Below are 24,441 nucleotides of genomic sequence, written 5' to 3' on the forward strand. Positions count from 1 at the left end.
AGCAGGCCCCAGGAGACAGAGAATCAGCACCTTGATCCTCCCCAGCCCCCTGGCTGACCTTGGACGAGACATTTCTGTTGGGATTATTCAGCTGACTTCATGTAATGCTGGTGTCTGCAGTGCCCTCAGCTGTCAGGTGTTTCCCTACTGAGAAAAATGAGTTTATGGTGTCATTCAGCATCACCCATGCACCCAGTGCTGCTGAGGCCATTGACTGTCAAATCAAGTCTCCAAATCATTTGAAGTCAAATCATGGACTTCCATTTCTACCTCATGGATGGCGTTTGTGTTCTGTTAGGACAGATGTGTGATTTAAAACAAATAGCTGGAAAATTGTAAATTTCTACAGAAAAGAAGAGTGTTACTTAAAAAAGGTCTCTGAAGGGGTGATCCATCAAGAAAAGAGACTCCCTAAACATTTTGTATTTGAAATCACACCAATAGCATCAGTAATAAAATTAATTCCCAGAGGACTATGGACCTCTATGATGAGAGGTTCAAATTTTCTATTAATAATTTAATCATACCAATAACTCCTGAAGACTACACACCTGAGTGATAACTACTCATGAACTGAGGAGAAAACAGTTCAGAGTTCCTTACACTCTCTGAGAGGTCATTCATGGATGGTGGGAGAGTTACCTCAGGAACTCAAAAGGGAAAGTTCTGTTCATTCGTGGAAACTAATTTGGTAATATTAAATCAATGCCAGAGCAATATGGACCATAAAACAGGATAGTATAGATTAATGGATCTAATAAAATTGAGAGAAGAAATTAAGTCATTCAGACAAAAATGTTTCAGAGAGCACTGAAATCAGCCGACAAAATATTTGAAAGCAAACCTTGACATTCAGCAGACACACCATACTTCTTATCCATAAGCATTTTGGTTACCACAACAACTTGATCCATTCACTCAATTATGTCATTTTTATCTCAGCATTTTGGAATTTGAGTGGTTTGCTTAATAACTGCAGTTGCTTTGGGAGCACAGGGAAGACTTTAAAATTCATTAAAGAGTGAAGATTATGCTTTTTTATTTCTACTTTCGGAAAACGGAATTTTTGTACTTATTCCCCAAGGGGTAAATGTCATATTAAGCAAATAAGCTGCCATAAAATGTTCTTATTAAAAAAATATAGATTCACTGTAAAAAGTACCATGTAGCTGACACAAGGAGTGATAACACATACCATGGCCATCATCAAAGAATTCTGTGATAGTTGCTGAAGTGCACTTGGACCAGGGTTTTGAAGCATCAATGCTGGTCAGAATGGAGGACATCAGGCGCTTGTCTTCCATGGAGCCAAAGTTCTCCTCACAGAACTTGGAGTCATCATGGGAAAGCCCAAGCAAGTGCCCTGTGGAAATGAAGCAAATAAATAACATTATATGACTATCCAGAGTTGACCAGCTGGAGCTTACAGTCATGTGGGGGAAGGGAACTGTACTCATTTATATTTATCAACAATTGGCTTCTTACTGTTTTTCCAAATCATCTTCAGCAAGAAAAACTTTGTGAAGACGTTCTGCAACTGTCTAGAAAGGTGCTGCGTCTTTTTTAAGAGATAAAAATAAAAGCATTTATGACGCAGCTAAACAAATGGTAAAAGAATGAATGGGAATAAAGCTGCAGAGAGCTCAAGCCTGAACTTAACACTCAAAAAAAAAAAGAAGTCCAACCTAAGCCAGAAGTTGATTAGTAAAATATGCAGGGCTAAACTAAGAGCGCTATAACAACAGGGACAAGATCACCCATCAAGGCCACTACAGAAAAAAAGCCTGATGCCCTGAAAGGAACACATTCTGCAAGATTTGGCCTTTTTCTTTTTTTCAGGCAGGTAAAACCATTTTTCTTTGGCAATACTTTCTACGTAAGGCCAGATAATGCTGTTCTGCTGCACTCAGACACGGCTGACTGTCAGGAGGTACATGTCAAGCTTAAATCTGACACAGAACTACATAAAGACTTGCTCTGAAGAGATGACAACAGCTTTGTTTCATTTCAGACAAATGCTGGTATTGAGTAAAACAATTCACTGCTAAGATTATTATTTCAAACGGCTGGATTCCTCTGACAGAATAACCAAATAATCAGTGCATCACTTATAACCTACAAAGCAAATTCTCTGGAAGTGGGCTGAGGATTAAATACATTGTATTTACATTGTATTTACTGATCCAAGACTGCTCACAGTTGTAGAAATTACCTCACTGCAGAATGTTTGTGAAATAAGGCAATGAGGGTCTCTCAGTGGAAAAGGATTTTCATTTCTGAGTCACTGCCTTGGTACTGAACAGCTCTGGGTGAATGAAAAAAGCTGGAGCATTGATCCAAAGAGTTTGGCTGAGTAACATCCCATGGCACTCAGCACTGGTTCAGAGTGGGATATGAATGATAGTTGGGTGCACACCAGAAACTCGAGGATGTAATTTTTCGGAGTGCTCAGCATTTTATAGCACCATTCAGAACTACCCAGAACTCTGTGGCATGAAGCTTCCAGTCTTTTAGGGCAGAATCCCAGTTTGCCACAGCCTCTGGTACCACTCTGCAGCACTTCACTCATGTAAGATGCACTTTTGCTCTCTGCACAAATCCCTTCTTGCATAACTGTCCTTCACCCTTCAGAACTGCCCATTTTACGTGAAGGACATCCCATGTAAGTGCACAATTAAACACTTAACACAGTGCACATATTCACAGGCCTGTTAATGCTTCTGCAACTTGGGCAGCTCTTGAGTTTCTCTCCTACCTATGACATCTTTCTTTTTTCTCCTCAAGGAGCCAAATAATAAAATATGCTTTGGATATGAGGAAGCTTGCAGGCAAATTTCAAGCTCTTCACTTGGAGCAGAGAGACTGAGGATTTCTTCATAACACTGTTGCAATTTAGTCTCCCTCCTCAGAAAAAGGCTGGCCAGCCTCTGTGGAGAAGTTCAGAGTAAATAAATAAAATGAAATGCTTTTCAGGCCATTGTTCAGCACAGAACATTTCATCCCAAATACTTTGGCAAAAGCAGAGGAACCTGAAACAGGGTCATCTCCTGGAAAGTGTCAGGCTACTGAATTCACCTTTAATGAGAGAGCAGCATAACTTCTATGCTTTACAGTGATAAATGGGGTGAGCTGAGGACACACCTCATTAGCAGCGTCTACTTTGTCATATTAAATCAGGCCATTGTTCCAGTGCATGACGAGAACTAAGTCACTTACTTGGCAGACTTCAACCTTTTGGAGGAGAAGCTTCCCAAAGGATTTGTGAATCTCCCTTGTTATGTTTAAAATTTTCAGAAATAATTTTAAAAAGCCATCATGACAAGGATGCAGTAAGTAGCATATAATTTCCAAAATACATAATTCTGATTGTCAGTATTTGAGCTTCTAAATTAGCCACCAATGATGTTAGTGAGGATAATAGCATTAAATATATGGATTTTAGCTCTCCATACTGATTTGCCAGTTAACTTTTTATGCATGCTTACAAACACCGTGAATGCAACTCTCAAAGGATTTTATGGAGCTAAAATTCCTAATTCTTACCACAACCTAAATTTCTCCCTGTCCTAACTTTGCCTTTTAAGGCACTCTGACCAGACTTAGAAGTGATTAAAGCATATGACAAACTCCCAATGATGCTGAAACCTGGCTTTGCATTTCATTAAAAAAAATCAAAATTCAAAATATCACACGGCTCTGTAATCTCTAAGTACTGCCTGGCTAAGTTTTGTTCTTTTTAGCACAGAAGTGAGAGCAGCAAAGTCCTTCAACACCTGTGCCCTTCATCCTTTTGCACCCAAAAATTAAGGATGGGACACTTCCCTTCCTATTTCAAGAAGTCTCTCCCCACCACGCCTCACGTGCATGACCGTGCTGGTGTTATTACATGATATTAGGGTGGTTTCTGGCATTTTCTGGTGGGGTGCTTCCCTTCCAAAGTGGAAAGGCTGATCCTTCAAGTGACCCTGTATGGAAGCAGAGCTCTGGAGAAAGCTCTGGACAGAAGTAAAGACTCGAGGAATACAAATCTTACGAAGAAGGCTTTTAAAAACAATGCCAATTTTAGCCCCACCCCATTTTGTATGACTCTGAATGTCAAACCAGGCTGTTGAAGAAAAAGAAAAGGCTCCCAGCAGCTGTGTGAAATGATGACTGATTGAGAATGGGTTCGTAGATCATCTGCTGTTTTCTACTTAATGAAGCATCTTACTGGTGCTGACAGTTCCCACCGAGTGAAAATGACATAATATAATTTTACCAGCAGGATGGTGTTTAGTTAAGTTATGCTGTAGGAATGCATGAAATGGTGAAGGAAACAGATGGAGAGGAGGCAGGGTTTGCCCTCTTGTAGCCAAGGAGGAGGTGGCCTGCTTGTAAATTCATCTCAAACTCCAAAGAGACCAACGACCTACATGGAGTAACATCCTCCCCTCACAGCTTTCCCTGCTGAAGGCCAACACCTGCTACAGCCCAACACGAAACAATACCTTCCATGTGTTCAAAAATGATCTCTGTACCTTGCAGGAATGGGGTGTATCTCCCTATACAAGGTGGGAATACTCCAGAGCAATTAAGTTAAAACTTTCATCCTCTCTGAGGAACAGGACACACTACAGGGAAACCAGGAGTGCAACAGAGCTGGGCTGGATGTGTGGTGAAGCAACTCTCATATTCCCAGGAGCACTGGGAAGCAAACCAGAACCACAGGATGTCCTGAGCTGGAAAGGACTCACAAGGATCATTCAAGTCCAGCTCCTGGCCCTGCACAGGACAGCCCCATGAATCCCACCCTGTGCCTGAGAGTGTTGTCCAAACATTTCTTGAAGTTTCTGGTTTTCCTTAATACACAGTTCTAGACTATCTGCAGAGTTTCTCTGAGTGAACAGCAGGCAAAATTACTCTCATTCATTTTTCACTGGTATTTCAAGCATAAGAAACAAGAAAACAGAAAATATCCACAACATAGAGCAAGCCAACCCCAGCTTTTGCTAAAGCACAAACCAAGGTGGGTCTCCTGGAAAAAAGCCACCAATCCCTGCTTATGGCCAAGAACTTGAACAGCACGTCAAAGAGCAGCTCTTGCACTCCATCTGACCACAGGACACATGCAAGGTGACACAGCAGGCTGAAAAATGCTGCAGGCACTGTAATTTGTTTTCTCAGAGAAGCTCAGCTCGGATGAAGCATGTGTTTGCCAGTGAGGTCATGCCTTTCACCTAATTTCCAGTTGGGACAACTGGGCTGCAGAAGAAGGTCAAGAGGTTTGCCCCAGGTTACCCCGTGAGTCGGTGGCTCTCAAGGGATCAGGGCTCAGGAAGCTCCTGGCTCAACATTCCTCAGGCTAATCACCAGCCCAGACCTTCTGCATTAGCCTCATGCCCTCCCCTCGCTAAACAAAGATTGCATGAGGGAACTCTGTCAAAATAAAACCATTTCTTCTGGCATGGGCTCTTTTTCTAACTCCTGTGAGTATGTGACTCCTTCTTAAGAAATTCATGCTGGTATCACTCAGGAATCCTCCTGAAGTCATGATGGACCTAAGCAATAACAATTAATAAAGCTGGTGTTTTTATAAAACAGAAGTGATTTGAATTACACAAGCTTACAAAAAGATTGCATAGAATATAAAACTGGCCATTCCTCTTTTTTATATTATTGAGCTTTCCTTCCAGTTTTCTTTTCTTTGACTGCTATCAGTCACTTACGAAAGAAAAAGGATTAAAAAAAATCACTCTCTCTTTTCAATCTCCAGCCCAGAAGCAGTTTTTAATATTTCTGGCTTAAAAGAGTTCTTCAGACTCAACAAAACAATAGTCTGGAGTGCAGCTTCTTCTCAGGAGCAGACATAAAAAAAAAAGCCCAAATCAGACATTCACCCACCAGTGCTGCAGACTTTACACAAAACAAACCTGTGCTGAGCTGGCTCATTGTAACAGACTTGTGGGAGATTACAGACACATCACCCCTGTCAGACAGGCAATTCCCAGGCAAGATTCTGCCCAGCCAGTGTGGGCCAGGCAATCACAGACTGCTGTGTCCACACAGACTTAAATAATCATTAAAAAGATGTGGCCTTGGAGGTCCCCACTACATCTGCTGCACTAATTAATGGGGCATGTAGAAGAGAAATGTTCATTTTAATGAAGAAGTGGGAGAGGGTGACACCTATTTCACACCTGTTCAACTCAGAGGAACTTGGAAAGAATGTAATTCACAGCAGTTCATGGTAAATGAATGAACTCTGTGGGAGTACACAGTGAAGGAATGTAAAAATTGTATTGCCTGCTGCCTGTTATTGGGCAATTCTGCCTTCCTACTCTGTACCAGAAGCACCTTCCCCACAAAAGTTACCTTATTGTATCGGTATTATCTACCTGCCAAGGAGGAAAGCAATCCCTACTCTACCCTGCAGTCTGGAAGGCTGGAGGCACAGGCTGAACACTGAGCTTCTTTTAGGATCATAAAATCAGAGATCACTTAGGTTGGAAAAGACCATTGGGTACAACCATAAACCTGACACTGCCAAAGCCACCACTAAACCATGTCCTTAACATATTTTTTGATAAGGACTGCTGTGAAATATTAGGCAAAACACAGAGTTTTACAGTTTGCTTTAAGCACCACGTCTGCTGCAGGTGGAACAATGATATATTTTATATTACAAGTTAATAAAAATATTTCTGGGCAAGCCAAGAATTTTTATTCTAAATTTTAACCAGCAACCTTTTAGACAGCTGATGTTTGCTTTTTGAGGCATCAGCTTAATTTTCTGCCCCACCTTCAGCTCTTGTGAAGGCTTAGCTTTGTCTGCCCATCTCTTCATCAAAAGGGGTACGTTCATGAAGGCTTAATTTGAGAGCTTTTGCAAGCAGAAGTTAAAACAGAACTTTGAAAAAAGGTTCAAAGAGGAGGAATCAAGTAATTTTCCTGATGCATGTCAGCAGAGAAGACTTGGATGAGTGTACTCTCTCGGTTTTTTGTTGTTTTAAGAAAGCAAATCTGCCTAATTATGATTACCTGGATATTCGTCTAAACATCATCTGTCATGAAGGAAACATAATATGAGACTCAGACAACCTCCACTGTTTTTTTCATGTGGCTGTGAGACTCTGTGCCCTTGGCAATGTATCCCCCTTGAAATGAAAGGCTACAGGAGATTTGTAGCTGTCAGGTCTAAAGCTTGTCTTTATCTGCTTTATCTTGACAGCCTTGAAATCAAAGGGCTGCATGTTCAGCAGAACATGGGGAAGAAGAGATTGCTGTATTTAGTTACTTTTGAGTGTACACAAAATGAGCACATGTGGTAAAACAAGGAGTGGGAGTATCTTTTGACTCTTCTATGGACATCAAAAGAAAGACTCCTTTAAGTATCACACACGTTGTTCTCGGTTTCATTTGTCACTGAAGAAGGGTCAGAATCAGAGTCTGCTGTGAGTTAGACATGGTATTCCTTCCTCAGTGGCCTACAGCTCCAACACAGCTCAGGCTCTGAATAAATAGCTCCAATCCACTCATAGTTCATGGTATTCTGATGTATTTCAGTGAACCAGGTGAACAGAGATGCCAGGAGTGATACCTCACTTCTAAAATGCCTTTTTTTACAGAAAATTATGCTCTCAAATACATTTTGCTGATGTAGCTCGTGACACTTTTGTCCTCAGTGGTGACAGAGGCCACAGAATGATGCCATGCTGGAAAAGATTTGGTATCATACTCCTTACTTAATATATGAAGAAAATTCTTGGCTGTGAGGATGGTGAGGCCCTGGCACAGGGAAGCTGTGGCTGGCCCCATCCCTGGAAGTGTCCAAGGCCAGCTTGGAGCAACCTGGGACAGTGGAAGGTGTCACTGCCCATGGCAGGGGTGGGACTGGATCATTTTTAAGGCCCCTTCCAATCCAAACCATTCCATGATTTTCTAGCTTTAGTTTCTGTGCAGTCCCTTGGTTTCAGGCATTACACAGCCCAGCTGTGGAGGATGTTGTGATAACTCCTCATAACCACAGAAAATGATGCTGAGCAGGGACCTTGAAAAGGCATCCTGTGCATCCCTCTGCCCTGGGGTAGGATCAGCATCCCCTGAGCCACAGCTGCTTCAGCCAGCTGGCTCCTGTGAGCCTCCAGAAACAGAGCCTCCCCAAGCACTTCAGTCCTGCCCTCAACTGTCCTGCTTAGATGATTTTGGCTAATGCTTAAAGCAAATCTTCCCTGCTGCAATTGCAGGCCATTACCCCTTGTGCTGTCCCAGGTGGACAGGGGGAATGATTTATTATGCAAATTTTTGCAGTGATTTTTTAAACATATTTGAAGGCTGCTTTTATCCCACCCTTTGGTCTTCCCTCCCCAAAAGTCACATGTGAAAGATAAAAGGAAACTAATGAACAAAGGTTTAATGAGTTCCACGTAGCAATGCTAAAGCTATAGCCTAAAAATAAAATACTTGGAAAGAACATCAGTAAACCATATTACTCAGGAGGACAGAAGGAGTAACTGCCTGCCAGAGTGTTTGTGTAACAGAGGAGTAGGAACATTGCAAAAGGTCAAATGAACATTATCACTGAGAAAAAAGGCTGTATTGGCTCTTTTTTTAAAAGTAAGTTTCTCAAGATTGATGGAAAGAACAAAGATAGATCTGATTTAAGCTGTTAGACCCATGTAACTCCCACGGAGCTGAACTGGAGCTTTGCCTGCTTGAAGGCTGCAGGAAGGATGCTTTTGTATTTAAGGACTAGATCAAAACTCAAGAGACTCTAGGTCAAAACTCAAGTTTAATTCTTGGCTTTCCCTGGGATCCTTTTGTGATTTGGGGAAATTTCCTATTGATAAAACAAGCAGTAGCTTCATCTATATCCCCTTGAACTCTCCTCATTTTGCTTTTGTAGATAGCAAACTGTTTAGGGTGGTGGGCTGTCTGCTGAAGCAGGTGGGACTCCAGCAGAAACCTTCTGACCATGACTGTACCTCAAAACACAGCACCAAGCTGCCAAACATGGATATAACCCATCACAAAATACGTTAAATGTAATTCCAACAGATTGACTGTGCCTGTTGCTGATGCTGGATCATGCTTATCTTCACTTTATAACTCAGCACTGTCAAAGCAACAAATCTTCAACCCAAAAGTCCAGAGTATCAGAGTGAAAATCTCACTGTTTTTGTTTCCTGATGGTTATTTTAATAAGGGATATATGGAGAAGCAATACAGTGCTGCCCTATGAAAAACATTAAAGAACTTGAGATTATGAGCAATCTCAGGTTCTTCAATGCTCTCCTCCACATGTCCCCAAGAGGCAGGGAAGTGCGTGAAGCAAGGAAACATCATTTTTACAGACAACAAGCTGCTGATAACAAAGGCTTGGAGAATGCTACACACTGTGCCTAAGCTCAGACAGCTCTGCAGAGCTGTGGAGGTGTAGCTGAAGGAGCTGCTAGGAGTAAAAAAAAGCATCCATATGCCACAACATGGTGATGAACTGATGATTGCAGGCAAGAATCCAGGGGGTTATTTTTGTGAAAATGAAGCTGCTGTTGTCCCAGCTGACAGCAGCATGTCCCCTGCTAGAAAATAACCAGATACGGATTTACTGTTGGTGGCTGGATGTCTTGGCAGGCTATGATTTCAAAATAACATTTAGGGTATTAGCACTGCCCCCCTGTATTCTCAGGAGAAACAGGATTATCAGATTTTAAGTTACAAGGTTTCTTCCTGATGCTTTTATGTTGCATTATCTTCTTTTTTTTCCCCTTTGACTTTGCAGACAAGCTATTACTGATTTTCCTACATGCAAGTAGGACAAAATTCAGGTCCTACCTTATCAAACTTTATATAAAGATCTCTACCTCTTATTGCCAGCTAATCAGTTGTACCAAGAATTTGGCTGCATCTATTCCTTCCTGTGCTCTCCTTTACAGGCCTGTGGAGGTTTTGCCTGTTGCTGCCCATCCATTCTCTCCCCCTCAAAAACCACTGGTCAAAATCCATCTATTTTATCTGAAAGAAATAAAACAAACATCTCACGCGTGATGTGGCACAAACCCTGGCAACTGAAGCAGCAGGTTTATTCTGCAGCAAGCTGCTTTTTGGCTTCCTGTGCACCAATCCAACCTGAGCCCCTGGGCTGGGCATCCATCCTCCTGTCAGGTTTAGCTGCAGTTCAATTTACTTTGGTTGCCTTCCAGAGAAAGAATTTGAGCCTGGAAAATGCTCTTGGATCCTTCACAGGGGAAACAAGAGCAATCACATCCCCCTGGAAGCCACAGCGAGGACACTCTGAGAATCAAGTCCATGTTAATGGTGCTGCATCTGCTCCCCATGCACAAAAACAGCCGAGAGTGACTCTCCTTCACTCAGTGGCTCACCCTGACCTTCCTACTGCCAGAAAAGAACATCTCAGGCTCAGAGCATCCCCTCTGACTGAGGAACTGAGCCACTGTAAAATTAAAGCTACACCCTGCCCACAGGATAGGGGGAACTTGAAGATTTCTGGATTGTAGGAAGAAACCTGGTCTCCAAATAAAATAAAGCAAGGTTTTCCCCAAAGTGCTTAACTAAAGGATATCCATGCCACACTTTTATTTTTCATCCTTTTTTGACCTTTGATTTAAGTACTCAAGCAATTTTAGCTGTTTTTTCTTCTCAGCTTCTCCTACTTCAGGCCACACACACAAAGATCATTCTGTGACCTGACACCCCTCCTTTCTTAAAAACTTCTGGTGAGGAGGAAAAAAAAAGGATGTTATTTTAAACAGCCTCAAAGTAGAGGTTTTATGTCCATTAGGGTTCTTATTTATTCATTTCAATTCATACCTTTTTTACATTGAAAATTATAGTTTTTAGAGATTCCTGTAAATTCCTAGGTATGAAAATGGCCTTTCTCCAAAATGTGCTTCTAGATCACTAAAAATAATTCACTTTTGCTTATATTTTCTCTGTGTGGAATTCAAGGTAACAATGTGAACATTAGCTGCTCATCCTGTCTTTACTGATCTGTGTTCTTTCATTTTTAATCTACCTAAAAATGTATTTATTGCTGATAAAATGGCAGGAAAGACATTGCTTTCCTCTTCACACACCAGATCCATCAACACTGGCACCACGAGGCAGCTCCTCACCCAACCCTGCCCACTGACCCTCAGCAGAGGCATCACTTCTAGGTGCAAGGGGACACAAGCAGTGTCCCCAGCATGCTGGCTCTGAATGACAGGCTAAGTTTGCCATCTAACACATCCCAGGTTTGTGACGGCTCATTCACAGCATCCACATCCCATGTGAACCTGTCTTTCTGCACTGCTGTAGCTATCTCCAAATGCACTGAATTAGTGACTCCAGAGGAGTTTTTATTTTGTTTTGACAAAATTGCTTACTAAAATAAAACTTCTGCTTTAGGGGTTCATCTTGACACAATATTTCATGTTTTCATGCAACGCCCGATCCCCTCTCCAGCCACTACTGATGTAACTCCTTTGCAGAGCTATAAGAGGAGCAGGGTTAGGATCACTTGTCACTGAACAGTCAGGTCATTTTCCATCCTTGGTGACCTCTGTTTCCTGAGCTATATGTATAAGGCACTCAGATCTCAGCCTCTACCTGCAAGCTCCTTGAAAATGGAACCACTGCAATGATACTCCCAAAGCAAACTTTACTTTGGTTTGGCACGAGGTACAAGGCAATTCAGCAGCTGGCTCTCTGTGGAAGTTCTCCTTTCCTTGTTATTTCCTTCCAAGAATATTACAAAAAAAAAGAAAAAAGAAAAAAAGAACATTCTCCACTTTTAAATTGCTGTTCACTCCCCAAAGTGAATAGCCCTTATAGCAAATGCATTTCCAGTGAACACAGTTCACAAAATACCAGTAAATTAAACATGATCAAGATGGCAGCAGTCACTCTGAAGGGATATATCATGACAGATGTAATATACAAGACCACAAACTTTCTTCTGTCACTAATTCTATCTTAAACCCTTCTGAAGGGTACATGCAAGGCTCCTGATTTAATTGCTGTCCACTGAGGTGGAAACTGAAACAAAGCTGAACAGGTTTTTTGACCAAACCTTTATCACCTAAATACTATTTAACTTATTATAGGATTCATAAAGGTGGAATTTCCATACACTTACGAAGATATTAGAATTATGTTGGTTTTGTTGCCACAACAGCTTTTCTCTGCAGGTAATACAAGGGAAAAAATCTTCCTAACGGTAGCACATGCAACAAGTTGAAAAATGTGACTTATTTTCCAATAAATAAACGCATGCAAATGACAACAGATGGGCCAAAAGCTTTCTCAGGAGGGCCATGCATTGACATCTTTGGACAGTAGCAGCAGCCTTTGAATTTTCACTTCAACTGCTGCTTAGAAAGGCCACTGTCAGGAAGGAAACACCTACTGTGCGCCTTCCCCTGCCTTCTGATCCCTTATTAGTTAACCCTGAAGTGCATATGTACACAGCCCTAATCCCCAGGCGGGGCTCTGGGCCGGGGGAAATCTGGAATTAATTGCGGGGTATTTTGGTTCCTAATGCAGCTGTTGCGAGTGTTTGGCTTGGCGGGGGAACAGAAAAGGCACTGCATACCAATTTCGTGAGCCACCGTAAAGGCTGCGTGGAGGCCGTCGTCTTCAATCACCGCGCAGCTGCGCTCGGGGGAGCAGATGGTCCCAACGTCTGCCATTCCCAGGGTATCACAGGAATGATGCCCACACAAATCCTGCCCCAGAAGGGAGAAAAAAAAATTCAAAAAATCATTAAATTAAGTTTTGGCACTCAGCAGTAACAACCGGTTAAAGTCGCCTTCGGCAACAGCAGGACCTGGATGAAAATATCAACGTAAGGTTTCCAGCTAAAGATGTTAAAAGCACAGCAAGCCAGTCTACGGTAAGGTCAGTGGGAGTATTTTTATGGACTTTAACAGAATTTGGATACATTCTGAAGCTAATTGCTGTTAGTTACATTTGTATTTCTGCGGTGCTCACACTTGCATTGAGGTAGGTACCTCAAACATTCTGTGAAAGCATTTCCTCATGGACAATAAAACCAGAAAATTCTTTTTATTTACACTGACAGAAAGCTTCAGCTTTCTGATCAGTCCTTGAGCCAGAGATCACCTTGCTTTTCTGAAGCAAATCTTATACCTGCACTTAAAAGAAATGACATTGTTACGCGTGAAACCTCCTTTTGCATCTGTAAAGCAGTACAATTAATAGTGTGTTACCCAATAATATACCAAGCATTTAAGCAATTCTCAGAGATTGCTGAGAGTCAGTGATACGAGAGAGTGCAAAATCCCAACAACTCAACCACTTCTCCCACATGTAGATATGGGGTGTCTCCAAAAACCGTGCAGGTAGCATTACGTTTTTCCTTTCAGCTTTGGTCAGACAGTGTGGTTTTATCACCAGCAGTAACTTTTCTGTGCTTCTGTTGGAGCAGAGGGAAGAATATTAGTGTGAATGTGCATATGTCTACATCTTTTGGATGAGAAGGAAAAGTAGGGGCCATGCTATTTGGAACACTTCAACGTTTCATTGTGGTTGAATGAAACTGTCATTTTCAAGGCATGACAAATGGTATTATCAAAATGATCAAAGAGCACTTTTTTCCCTTCATTTTTAAGATTCTCTTCTTCCCTTCTGATCTCTTTCTATAAGGACTTTCTTTAATGAAGCCTTTCATAATTAATCCATCTGAATAAGAGACACCTTGCAGGAGGCTTCAGAGCAGCAGTGTTCACTGATTTTGACAGGTTAGGCAAACTTGGAAATGCAGAGGATTCAAATCCCACTGAAGTCAAAGAAAACCACACAGAGTTCACAGATACTGTGACAGAGCGTCTCTTTACAAACACACACACAAAAAAAGAAAAAAGGTGTTGGGTTTTTTTTCCAAAGAAAGAAATTTTTCAAGCTGAAATACAAAGCAATATTACATATATGGAGGAGAAATTTCAGGCTCAGTTCTGGCTTCCAGGTATCTGGTAACTCTTGGTAAATTCACTCTTGTTGCTACTTAACACCAAGCTTTAAATGCCTCACTACCAATGACCAAAACAGCCTGGCAAGAAGAGAGGGAATGTAGTTGCAAAGTATTGAATTTCCAAATTTTCACAGGTGTAATCCATGGTTTAAGGCAAACTTCCATTCTGTACCACTGCAGGTAATATGCAGACAATTTTCTCTCTAAGCCCCCAGACTTTGCCTCTTGCTCTGCATGGGTTATGGGAAGTATGGGATGCATATTTCGAAGTATTTTAAAAGAAATGCACAATTTTTCCAGTTCTGTTTAGGCAAATAAACTTTGCATCATTTTCAGCAGCTCTCAACCAGCGTTGGGAGAGGCCTCAAGTGAGGTCATGTTATTCTTATGTCACATATCTGGGGCATATTCAACAAAGAAGTCACCATCCTTAAACTCCTACTACTTTTGTTTGGGTTCATATCCGATTAACCCTTTACACTGAACTTGGTCCTTCTCACCCTCCACAACTCCCTGACAGGAGGGTGCAGCTGGGTGGGGCCAGGCTCTGCTCCCAAGGAACTATCAATGGGACAAGGAGACACAAACTGGATGTGTAGGCTGGACATTAAGAAGAATTTCTTCATAAAAAGGGTGATTAGATATTGGAAAGAGCTGCCCAGGGAGGTTTGGTGTCCCCATCCCTGGAGGTGTCCAAGGAATGACTGTATGTGGACTCAGTGCCATGGTCTGGTTTACAAGGCGTTCAGCCACAGGTTGGACTCAATGATTTCAGAGGTCATTTCCAATCTAACTGATCCTGTGATTCTGTGACAGAGCAATCTGACCTGAATCCACACAAGCAGCTGAACTGAAATTCTTACACAAGTACCAAAAAGCACATAAATCAGACAGAAAGCAACTTACTGGAGGAGGGCAGGACAGGTTGACAGTGCCAGTAATAGTATAAACTGCATTAATTCAGGCTTTGCCTCTGCAGGCAGATTCTGTATCACTCATCTGCTCTTGTATTTGGGTGTCATTATCACGTAGATTCTGACATCAGTGCTGCTCCCAGTGTAGGCACAATGGTATCAGCACCCAGATGCCTCATGCCAGTCAGGATTTACTCCCATTTGCACACAAGAAGCAGCTATGCTGGGAATTTACACCAGCAGGCACAGCCAGACCTCACAATGATTCACCAGATTTCATGACACAAATATAACTAAAAGAATATAATTTCTCTAAGCAGGCACTCTCATAAACTTGCATAGAGCTAATTCTGATGGGATGTGTAGAGCAGGGAACATTAGGGCAGGGATGTTACCATAGTCTCACCTCAGCATTTCAAAAGCTGTGCACAGGACTGCATTACACTGTCTTCCCTAGACATTAGGGCTGTACCAGAGGCTGGTCCTAGGAAATCCCACAGCAGGAAAGACATGATTCTGCAAACTGCTTCTATGTAAAATCACCTAGCTCCTCCAATTCCTCAAAGACAGCTGGAAAACAGGTGTCCTCAGACAGTGTGCAACCAGCCATCCCCAGAAAGGAGAAGAGTGACCACTCTGGGGTCAGAAAGTGGTGGCCAGTGCTGCAGCAAAGCAGCCCAGCAGCTCCGTGGCCAAGTCCTTGTGGCCCCCCAGCAGTCGGTGTGGGAGTCCTGCAGCCGCTGCCAAATCCCAGCTGGGAAACAGCAGAGGGGCTTGTAAAGGATTCTGGGAACAAGGACAGGAAATATTTTCTGGCATTAGCTCCTTTGTAAGAAGCTGTTAGGGGGATGTCTGTGGGTTGCCCATCTGCTGCTAGAGCAGGGCATGCCATGGCTGTGCTTTGAGCAGAGCACGGATTGAGCATCATGGTTCTCCCTGCCAATTCCAGCCCTTGGATGCTCATTTGCAGCTAAGGCTGATATTGTCAATAACCATTTAGGCAGATTACTGAAAGCTCAGCTCCTCTGTGTTGTCATTGTCTCACTCATTCTTTCCTTCTCCTGCCTCTGCACGATTTGAACTGGAATATATTTCTATTCATGGTATATACTATAAACAGAACTACAGCCTATCAAGCAGCATTTCTGAGACAAATACTCTGAAAAGTTTGCTTTTGGGTCAATTCACCAATACTAGCTTCTAAACAGCTTTATTTCAAACGATGTTACTGAAAATCATGCCTGCTTACCCATCAAACACTGGCTTATGGATTATTTGTTACCAAAATCAATAATTACGTTGTTTTTTGCTTTCCTGGGCAGTCCTGGAAAGCAGTCGACTACTTTCATGAAGTAAACTTTCTGGGAGTACAGTAAAAGGTTTTATTTTCCTGGAAAATATTTTAATTTTTTGTTAAAAACAGGCTTCAGTGTAATGATGCAATCCTAAAAAATCTGTGTGGGTAGCCTCAACTTTTCATACTCCAGCTAAAGCACGAGGAAAGAGGCGACTCATGATACATAAAATCAGTTTCCAATTATTATTTCACTCTGTTTCTTTTAGAAAAAGAAAGTTACTCAGTTCTGTATACTCAATTGCCTTGAATCAGCGGCAGAAGCTTTAAAGAATGTTTTTTGATATTTCTAAAGAAGGAAAGCAGCCTGGCCCTTGATCCGCTTTACAGTAGTTTCATAGCAGAAGAATGACAAGGAAATGCATTTGCTATGCAGGAGGCAATAGATGCTAAGACTTAAGCTTTGGCAAAGGAGTGGCTTAGTAAAGCTAAGCTGTACATCACAAGTCTGGTAGTTAATTAGACAGCTCATTAGAGGCCAAGATTTCTTGGCATTCTAAATCCATCAGGAGCAGCTGGCTGGCTGCCATGTATACATGGCATTGTTGTGAAGGGAGATAAGTGTCACCACGTCCTGGCTGGAGCAAGGAGTTTATTTCACCTGAAACGTGTTCAGTAGGTTTCAGAACAAGAACCAACTGTTTAGTGAAACCTGATATTAGGTCAGAGCCTGCTGACCAGATCTAAAACAGGATGTGAGCACCAACGAGGACAATTTGGTGGAAGGTAAGGGTGGAAGAACACGTCCTCAGGTGTTTTATCTACCCCTCATAGGGCTTGCAGTTTGGGATCCTGTGGGCCTCTAAGTGCCACAGTTTCACAGTCTGGAACAGCTGGGCACTTTGCTTACTGGGGTTCAGATATTTCATGTTTCTCCACCTTTGCCCCTGAGGGATGCTGAGCCTACAGAGCTTCTCAGATCAGAATGAGAGGAACCCACAGGATTAGGCTTTGTACCAGGCCAAGCTGCACATCACCTTCTTGTAATGCACAGCTAAAACCTTTACAGTTCTGTTCACTTGCTTTTCTGGTTCCTTTACAACAGCTCATCAGTTAAAGCCTTTTCCCAGTAAGAATGTGATCCAGCTACAAATTCCTTCCAGGGATGAGGCCAGCTAGAAGAATGTTTCTTAGGAGAGCACTGTATGGTCTACACCGGGCTACTGCCATGCACACAGGGAGCTCTGGCTCCTCCTGAAGCAGCCCCTGTGCCCAAGGTTTCTCTAGCCCAGGCTGCACCTGAAGTGCAGCCAGTGAAGTGATCCAATTTTTGGTCCCTATTGCTCATCCTCCTTCTTTCCCACTGAACAGCCTGTGGTAAATTACAGAAACAGCCTTCTCTCCATGCTTGAGGAACCCAGACCACCTCAGTCCAAGTGCTGCACTCCACTCAGCGGCTTCAGGTCATGATTCCTCTCGTTCTCACCATATGAATTACTCACTACACAGTGACAGACCTTTGGTCAGAGGGGTGGAAAGTTTCCTTAACACCTGGAACAGCTTACGACCTCCTGGTTAAGGACCCCTCCTGGGAGGTGGGCGATACAGACCCAAAACCCCTCAAGCAGAGGAAGGAATTAAGCACGACTTTCCGACTTCCAGCAGCAGCGTTCCCACCGCAGCCCTGGGCAGGGAGGCTGGGTGAGGTGGTGTTAGGAACACACACATCCACCCTCCCTTGTGCTCCTCGGCAAAGTGGGTGAACTTTTATTGATGTCACAGCAACGTGGAATGGCACACGTGGTTTAAAGAAGTAATGTTGAACAAACAGAAAGGATTCAGGGTGAGGAAGGACTCCTGTCAGACTCACTGGGTTACTGCTCTGGGCTTTCCTGGCCACATTCTGAGAGAGTGGCCAAAACCTGGCTCCCTTCTGAGGAAAACCACAAGGGTGATACCTGCCATATCTACCAAAACAAAACCCACATGTTTTTCTCCAGTAGTTTAGCTTAAAAATTGAGGTCGTTTGCTTTTGGGGTTCATGTGATAAATACGGGCCTGAGGCTTAGGCATTTGAAAGAAAACACAGCAGAGTTATGCAAACCACAGGTTATTTAAAAATATGGACAAAACGCACATAAAGCATTTGGAATCTGCATGGGGAGGAGAAGTTTCAGACAAAACTGGTGACTGGTGACCAAGTAAAAATGTGTGATTTAACCTGCCTAAGCCACAATTCCTTTGTGGGAAAACTCCACACCATCTCTCTAGATCAGGGTGAATCAAACTTCTCCTCTATCAGTTATGTCCCACTTTATTTTCCCTAGGGACATTATTTAAATGTATTAGACGTGCAACAAAGTTGGTGAAAACCCTGTGAAACTGCTAGACACATCACACTACCATTTCTTCAGAGTAATAATAACAACCAGGGAAATCTATTCTATTGATCATTGGTACAGTGACTTGTTTTACTACTAGGGGATAATAATTGTTGGAAGATGGTAATAGAGAAAAGAAGAAAAAAAAAAGAAGAAGAAAGAAGTAGAGCTAAAGAAAGCATGTGCGCCATGCAATGAAATAATCATCTACAGAGCTGAGATAATACAAAGCTTGCTGTTAAATTTCAACAGCACTGCCAGATGGACAGTTAAACTAAATCAAACATACCAGCCCCATATAATTACTGTGTAGGAAAAGGCAGGACAGTGGCCTTTGGCTCTAGCATGAACTCTAGCTTGAGCCAGGCATGATGGAACTATCACAGATGATGCTAACAAGCACTTAGGAAAGGATTTTTTCTTGCTCCTAATGTCTGTATCTACTGTGAGAAACATCTATTTTAATCTTCAGATGATTCAGAACTGGGGGGAGAGGAAGAGAGCTGGATTTTGTCCAAATGCATTCAATAGTTCACTTGAAATTTAACTAAGGGCCATTAATGAAACAGATTGGATGAATTCTAGAGGATAATTGCAGAGCAGGCTGGACCTCAGAAAAAAGATCAGTGTGAGTTCAACTGCAGATTGCAAGTCCCATCTAATCTGTTTTGCTACTGTGACAAATAATCTGGCAAGTGTTTTGTTGCACCCATAAAAATCTGAAGATTGTCTGCTTCCAGCTTCTGCAAACTGTTCACAATAAAAAAGGCTGAAACAGACTAAACTCTAAATTTGCTGTTGACTTCACTGCCACTGAGAACCAGTGATGAAACACTGAATTCTAAATTTGCTGTTGACTCCATTGCCACTGAGAGCAAGTGATCTAATCTCCAGGGAAAGAGGGCTTTGCAAGCTCTTCCTCCTCCCCACCACACAGCCACTTCCCTCTGGGGTGGAGAACTCACGTGGCCACCAGAATTGAATCCCTGCACCACCATATTCCATGGAGGATGCTCTAAGATTCACGCGGCCCTAAGATTTACAGCTGCTGTCAAGGACTCAACCACAAAGTTGTCCAACAGCAGGGGACCCGTGAACTCTTCAAGGCTGTTATGGTCAAGCTGCCTTGAGGAAATTTAGAAATATCAGAAAATTATCACATTTTCTGACTGTCAAGTCAGAGCTCTGTCGTGCTTGATCCTGCTCATCGTGGGTCAAAATGAGAGATGGGATCACTGGGAAAATACACTTCTCATTATCGGATTTAAATAATCATTGTGGAACCCAACTAAATTCCTGCAATATTTAGTGACAGATAATTTCTGTGTCCACTGCAGGTTTTCACAATGGCCAGGCATGTTCCTCTAGTGCTCCTTTCATCTACAGAGTAAACATAAGGACCCACTGCAGCTAATGGACCCTTGCTGCCACTGATAAGCAACACAAAGCCTAAAACCAGCTTTAACATGTTGCCTGTATCACCCCAAACTGAATCCATGTTCACAGTGATTTACTATGGTCTGCAGCATAATTGCTTTAAAGCCCTTATCCAATTAAATACAGATTATGACCAGAAGGAAGTGGCTGTTTTAACTCAGAATCAGTAAATTTCCTTCTAAATTTTTTCGCATGGGAAGTGCTTCCTAGTATGAATGATGATGATGACCATAATTTGAACTTATATAACATAATTTGAACCACTACTAATTTAATAATAAAGGAGAGCTGCCAATGCACTCTCAGTCTATCAATGGTTACTAATTTATCTTTGAAGAAGTAAAGACAACCACAGAGGGCAAAGCAACACTGCTGAATTCTGTCGGGATTCTTCCCTCATGAGGAACTCAAATAAAGCCCTCTTTTGGTGTAAAAAAACAACATCCAAGCAAATGTCACTCTGGAACAAAGATAATTATTATATTAGGGATTTGTATGGCACCAGCCATGCACAATGCAGATTCTATCTACACAAAACCAGTTCCATACAGCCGAGGCCAGGCATTCAGCTGACAAACGATCTGCAAATATTATTCTATTGACGGAGAGACACGAAGCTCAAGGTGGCCTCAGTTAGTAAACAACGATGGAAAATGTACCTCACACGTTTGCCCAAGGCCTGAAACCCGCAGCACTTAGAAAGAGACATCTGGATGTTTAAAAATCAGCATGACGATATTCAGAGCCCATCAAAACACGCAGCCACGGCTTGGCGTCGTGTAGCTTAGCAACCAACTTCATCCATCCAAAACAGAGTTGTAAAAGTGGTGCTCTCCTGCCAACTGCTGCCACTCTCATTGAAAAGCTAAACCGGAAAAAATCTCTCCTTTAGTTCAAAGTGGGGCTGTTTTCTCCAGGAAACATGTCCACTGCTTTTTCATCCTTTAACCCTTTTCGTGTTTACATTCCACGGGGAGCAAATAGATTCATGTTGACATTTCAAGGGTAAGCATATAAAAATCGTGTGGGCTCACACACACTCCCTGCAAAGAACATCATGAACACATGTAGCAAGAAACTCCAGTCTGGCTCTTAGTTCAGTCAAACACTGCCAAACAATGTTCGTGTGCACACAGCAAAGCATTAAAGCAGATTAAGTTGTCCTGAATTGCATCTAGGAGCTAATCCCAGAGTTAAAGCTGTTAAAATGTAAACCAAGAGAACACAAGCCTGTGCTTTTTTTCTCATAAAGCAGCCCTGAGCAGCAGTACAAGCAACATTTGCATCTTAAGAGTGGAAGCAGATCACAGGAACTACGGTGTTTTGTTGATTTTGAGTACTACTTACATCCCAAAGAAGTAACTCTGTGCATTGCTCACGAGTCTTTGACAGTGGATTATTGATTAACAGCACCCTCTCTGACAGGAGGGTGTCCATGCAAAGAAATACAGCTGAGCATCTATAAAGCAGGTGCACTTTAGAGTCGTATCCTATCTCAATCCAAATTAACTTAATAATTGATGTTACGTTAATTAATTGTCCAAATTGTCATACAGCCCAGGGAAATAAGTGGGAATACTGGCAGGGAGAAACACTCTTCAGAGAGAAATGATGGATGCTGGCCCGGGCTTAATAAGCCATTAGATAAGATGTTTATATCAAAACCCAGAAGCTTTCTGACCCAGTCCAGGTAGCCTGCTTTCATTCAGGTTATAGTGATAAAAAAATGAAAGCTTGCACATTATACTGATGGGCTTTAAACTGCTAAAAGGGGCTCCTGTTGTACAAGCGATGCCTGACTGACACAGAACCTAATGTCTCAACTATTTACAGCTAGAAAAGCGAGCCAGGCGCTTTTTTTCCCCCTTCTGGAGCAACTCCTTCCACAAACCATCCAAAGCATCCTTTTTGGCAGGCTCCTGCGATGTAGCAAAGCCGGAGAACTCAAATGAACGGAAAGTCATGCAGTTATTTTTTTCGTACTTGGGGAAAGGGAAAAAAAGAAAACACCAAACCCAAACCGCTGCAGGGATATTCTTACAGAAGAACTTCATTGCATAAACTCGGCCACATGTCTACCAGAGCAATGTCCCTTAACGACCTCTGGCAATGCAATTAATCAACAACCCAGCGTGGAGCAACAGGACACACCTTTGCATGGGCAACACCGGCCACATCCAACCCACAACTGATCAGGGCACCCACCTGGGGGACAAGACAGGGACTGCAGCCCCTTGCCACCAGCCCAACTCAGCTTGTGCAGCTCTGTTTACCTGCGGTCTGCATTTACGTCCTACACTTGAACCACAAGTGCTGCCGGCTTCCAGCGCGGTGGAGCTATTCTTGCTGGAAATAGCGTCCCAATGTGCTCCACAAGCAGGACGTCTGTACTCTTAAGGTGCTCTCCACCACTTTCACTAGCAGGTTTGTTTGGGGACTAATTTAGTTTAGGAAGTGCTATCAGCCCTTCCTGCCTGGACCACCTCTGCAGAGAGAGAGGAGCCACTGGGACAGACAGGACAAAGTCACGTCTCAAGCAGAGGGACTTTAGGCTGAGTCCCACGACCAAAGTTCCCACCTCTCCACCTGGCTGGGGTCCCAGCACTGCACTGGTGCACCCACAGCAGGGCTGACAGCACAGGGCAGGGGACGCACACATCTCAACCCCTCTGCCACGCCGGCAGCTGTGCACGGGTGCCGGTCCCTGATGGAAGAGCTGGATCCACGAGAGGGGAGGCAACCCGTGGGCAAAGCCGAGCAGGGCGACTGGAGGTCCACCAGCCCGGCCACCCCACGCTCGAGGGACACCTCGTTGCTGTCACGGCCATGCCTGTGGCCAGGGCCATGCCTACCTCGCGGGTGAAGAGGATGGCGGCATCGTAGTGCTCCTCGTGGTCGTCGTCGAGGCGGTTGTGCTGGTGCTGCCACTTGCAGAAGTTCTTGAGCGTGGTGGCGGCGTTCCTGTTGACCTCCAGCCCCTTCTCCTTGTCGCCCAGCGCCACCACCTTCACCACGGCCAGCCGCACGTGGTTCTCCAGGCTGGCGTGCGCGTAGAGCCGGGAGGCGATGGAGGCCAGGGTGAGCAGGTAGTGCTGCAGCCCCTTCCCGTACTTGCGCACCATGGAGGCGTCGGCCACCAGCAGCAGCTCCACCTGCCGGGCCCGGGACACGGAGCGCCGCCGCCGCCGCCGCCGCCCGTCCCCGCCCGCCGGCCCGGCGGGGTCTCGGGTCTCGCAGCTGGTGCGGGCCGGCACCGTCTCGAAGCTGAAGCTCTCCCTGCGGAAGACGTGAGGGGTGCGGGCCGGGCCCTCGCCATAGATCCGCGCTCCGGCCTCTCCCCGCGGGCCGCGGCGCGCCGGGCGCACGGTGTAGCGGGAGCGGCCCACGGCGAAGAAGCCGTCGAGGCCGCCGCAGAGGTTGAAGACGGCGAGCGAGCGCGGGCTGCCGTCCACCGTGCCGCGGTAGTGGCAGCGCGGCCCGTCGCGCTCCAGGTCGAGCAGGAAGCGCTGTCCCCCGGCGTAGAGCACGTAGCCCGCCCTGCCGCCCCCCGCGTAGGTCGGGTCGAGGCGCCGCACGGCCCCGCGGGGCGGCCCGGGGGCGGGGGGCCGGGCGGGCGGCGCGCCGGGCTCGGCAGGTGCGGGCGGCGGCGGCGCGGCGCGGCCGGCACGGGCGGCCAGCAGCAGCCACAGCAGCGCCGGCAGCATCCTCGCCTCGGCGCGGGGCAGCGGGGTGGCGGTGATAGTAATTATAGTAGTAATAATGATGATAATAACGGGAGACGGCGTTGGAAGGAGCCGGCCGGCGGAGCGCGGCAGCGTAGTTAAGGGATGGGAAGAAAAGGGGAGATGCGGGGAAGGGAAAAAAGAAAGAACAAAAAAAAGAAGAAGGAAAAAGAAGTTCTCCCTCCCCAAGTCAAGTGTGAGTGGGAGAGAAAAAAATGTCAACAAAAGCCGCTCGCGTGTGAACTTTGTGTTTCTCTGCAGGGAAGAGCCGGGAGCACATGGAAGGAGAGAGAGAGAGAGGCAAAAAAAAAAAAAAAAAAAATTAAAAAAAAAATCCCAAATCGCTGCTGCCGGGGAGGCAAAGTGAGGAGAGAGGAAAAGGAGGAGAGACGGCTCGGAGCCGGCAAGTAGAGAAGTTTGAGCACTTCCCACTCCTCTTCCACTTCTCTGCTGTAGTCACCGGATCATCACCAGCAGCTGCAGCAGGGGCAGGTCTGCTGCGACTCGGCACTTTCTCGGGGCTCCGGTGGCCTCCTTTCCTTCTTTTGCCCTCTTTTGTTTTGAAGAGAAGGAGGAGTAGGGGAGAGAAGAAATTCAGGCACCCAAAACCGCCTCGATCGTCTCCGGAGAGATGGTTAAAAAGAAAAAAAAAAAAAAAAAAAAAAAAAAAAAAAAAAAAAAAAAAAAAAAAAAAGAAAAAAGCCCAAGAAGCGGAAAACGTCCT

General features: G+C 44.2%; 1 protein-coding gene across 1 annotated transcript in view; it reads right to left on the minus strand.

Annotated features, from left to right (window-relative positions):
- Positions 1-23,699, minus strand: part of ADAMTS5 (ADAM metallopeptidase with thrombospondin type 1 motif 5) — a 39,414-nt gene extending 15,715 nt beyond the window's left edge. The window contains exons 1-3 of the mRNA XM_032093710.1: positions 22,848-23,699; positions 12,572-12,704; positions 1,196-1,363 (exon numbers count right to left, since the gene is read on the minus strand). Coding sequence (XP_031949601.1) covers positions 1,196-1,363; positions 12,572-12,704; positions 22,848-23,699 — 1,153 coding nt within the window. The remainder of the gene's footprint in view (positions 1-1,195; positions 1,364-12,571; positions 12,705-22,847) is intronic.
- Positions 23,700-24,441: the final 742 nt, after the last annotated feature.

Source organism: Corvus moneduloides, chromosome 2, assembly GCF_009650955.1.
Source record: "Corvus moneduloides isolate bCorMon1 chromosome 2, bCorMon1.pri, whole genome shotgun sequence".
In the NCBI taxonomy this organism is placed as follows: Eukaryota; Metazoa; Chordata; class Aves; order Passeriformes; family Corvidae; genus Corvus; species Corvus moneduloides.